The following is a 2500-nucleotide window of genomic DNA, read 5'->3' as shown; positions in this document are numbered from 1 at the left end:
TTCCGGGACATTCCGGGATGATGGTCCAATTTGTGCTCATTTTGGTACTTCTGCCGCCCCGGCAAGTGCCCGCCCCTCCGGGCCGGCGCCCCTGAAAGCCTGTTCACTGTGTGGTTTTTGTAGCTCATCACGCCTCACGCCATCCGCGTGCAGACCCCGCCGAGGCACATTCCCGGAGTCGTGGAGGTGACCCTGTCCTACAAATCCAAGCAGTTCTGTAAAGGTGCTCCTGGGCGGTTTGTCTACACCGGTGAGTTCACGCTTCCGACTTCAGCGGCCCAGGGGTGGACGTGTCTCCCCGTGGCCAACTGGGAGAGGGCCGTGTGGCCCTGCACAGCGGGTCCCCCCGTGAGGACAGGCGAGGGCCCCTCGTTCGGGTGCATGGGCTCCGAATCCTCCTCCGAGCTGGCGCTGCCGTGCACGGGTGCAGCCCCCTCGGGCCGTGTGATGTTGGGGCCCCCACACCTGTGCGCCTTGGCCTTCTGGCCCGTAACGCGAGGGGGTGGGCTTGTCGGAAACAGGTCACCTCCAGCCTCCGCCGGGCAGCTGGCCCTGTGCCCGACTCATGCGCAGCCCACACTGTCACCCCGTGGGGCTGCTCGGGCCGCTGCTGTTCATTCGCACACTCTGGGACTCCGAGATTACGCGCGTGCCCTGTGCCCCGTGCCCGAGGCTGCACACGGCGTAAATGGGGCGCGCCAGCTGTCTGCCCCAGGCCCCGTGCGGGATCCTTTCTCTGGGAGGGTCTCAAGCTCGCGTCACCAGAAAGGGTCGCCTCCCAGACTACGCAGCGCAGTTTCTACAACGCTCTGCCCACGCAGGGGCTCAGTTAACACCATTGTCCGAGGTTGTGCTCTTGAGAAACGCCGTAAACAAACTCAAGGTGTCTGTGCGTTTTGATTTTCACTCCTGGCCAACTGCAACGGTTCTAATGTTTGAGAAGTGTTGGTGCTGCTGGGCAGCACCTGCCGAGACCCCGGGAGGCGACAGGGATGGGTGCTGTCTCCTGCACCGTGGCCTGGATGTGCTTGTGTGGTGAGGGGGCCAGGGGTCCGTGCCGGGAGCCCGGGCCGGGGCCTCGGGCACACCGTCACTGGCCGGCCACGTCCCAGAGCGGGTGTGGCCTCCCCCTGGGACGCGGGCCTCTCTGTCCACCAGGCGGGTGGACGTGGAGGACACTGAGGTGCCCTCGTGGAGGGGTGCGGAGGGAGGGGAGGTGGCTCACGGGATTCCCCTGTCAGAGGGGTCGAACGGATGTGAGATGCTCCCGACACCACTTCCCGTGGGCCTGACCAGCGTCCCCTCAGAGCCATGGCTGTCGTCCCCAGAGGCCTCCAGATCCTCAACAACTTGGCTGCCGTTGGTTCCTGGGGTCCCCGTGTGGGGGGTCTCCTCTCCTGTTGTCTGGCTGGCTTCTGGCCATGCCCGCAAGGTGGGCGAGGCGGTGTCTGCCAGGGGCCACTCCGTCCGTGGAGCCAGCACGCTTTCCCAGGAGCCCAGAGCTGCTGGGGGACCGGGGAAGGGGGGCAGGGGAAAAGCGGACGGAGCAAAGAGCTATGGGTGCACGTCCCGGGCCCTCTGCTGGGGTCGGCGCGCTTGGCTCCTGGGGAGGATCCCGACGGGGAGGGGGAGGGTCAGCTCCAGTCTGTGGCCCTGAGTGTGTCCCATGCAAAACGGGGTAGGAGCCGTGGGCCGTGTCGTGAGTGTCCGCACGTCTCCAACAAGTGAGTACTGTGTGGTGGGCAGCCGGGTGCCAGGTCCCTGGCCGATGTGGCCAGAGTCCAGTCCCCAGCGGGGCCTCCAGGCCCCTCCGTGTTCCCGGCGCGTGGGCACCCGGAACTGGCGCTGCACAGGCTCCACTCTGCCCGGTGCTGGCCGCAGGGCCTGGGCCCGGTGCCCCCTGAGTCCCGCTTTCCCCCCGGCCCGCGCCCACGGGTTGTGTGGAGGTCAGGGAGAAGGAGGGGTCACGTCCGTCCCAGGTGGGCACTCGGAGTGGCGCCTCCGTGGACAGGTAGGGTGACCGCTGCCAGGGTCCTCCGCTCCTCCAAGGGGGAGACATTTACCGTCTCCCCACGAGCCGTGCTGTGGGGAGCACGTCTGCCACTCGACGGGGCGTCCTGGCTGGCGGAGGGCCCTGCCCCGCGTGTGTGAGCGTGGCCGCCCGGTCGGCACGGACACGGAGGATGGCTTCTCCTGCCGGAGTTAGTCTGCTTGTCCCGGTTCGAGGCCTCAGTGGAGCCATCGGCACTGCTGTCCCGGATCAGACCTTTGCATCTGGGGGACTGAGGGTGGGGCGCAGCGGCGTCGTGAGAGGGACGTGATGGCAGGAAGGGCCGCTTCTGCCCGCTGGCGGCGGGAGGGGCTGGGCCGAGCTTCGGAAACCACGCAGGGAAGATGGGAAACGGCGTGAGGGCAGGGCCGCCCGTCACCGCCATCGGGGGTGGGTCACGTGTGCAGGGCCCTGCGTGACTGCCGCGCCTGGTCGGGGGGGGGGGGGGGG

At 67.8% G+C, this 2500-nt stretch overlaps 1 protein-coding gene across 1 annotated transcript in view; it reads left to right on the top strand.

Moving 5' to 3' along the window:
• Positions 1-2500, top strand: part of EBF3 (EBF transcription factor 3) — a 116787-nt gene that overhangs the window by 87800 nt on the left and 26487 nt on the right. The window contains exon 11 of the mRNA XM_029920640.1: positions 124-250. Within this exon, the coding sequence (XP_029776500.1) occupies positions 124-250 (127 nt within the window). The remainder of the gene's footprint in view (positions 1-123; positions 251-2500) is intronic.

This window comes from Suricata suricatta, chromosome 2 (genome assembly GCF_006229205.1).
Source record: "Suricata suricatta isolate VVHF042 chromosome 2, meerkat_22Aug2017_6uvM2_HiC, whole genome shotgun sequence".
NCBI lineage: Eukaryota > Metazoa > Chordata > Mammalia > Carnivora > Herpestidae > Suricata > Suricata suricatta.
This window is presented reverse-complemented; position numbering and strand designations above follow the sequence as displayed.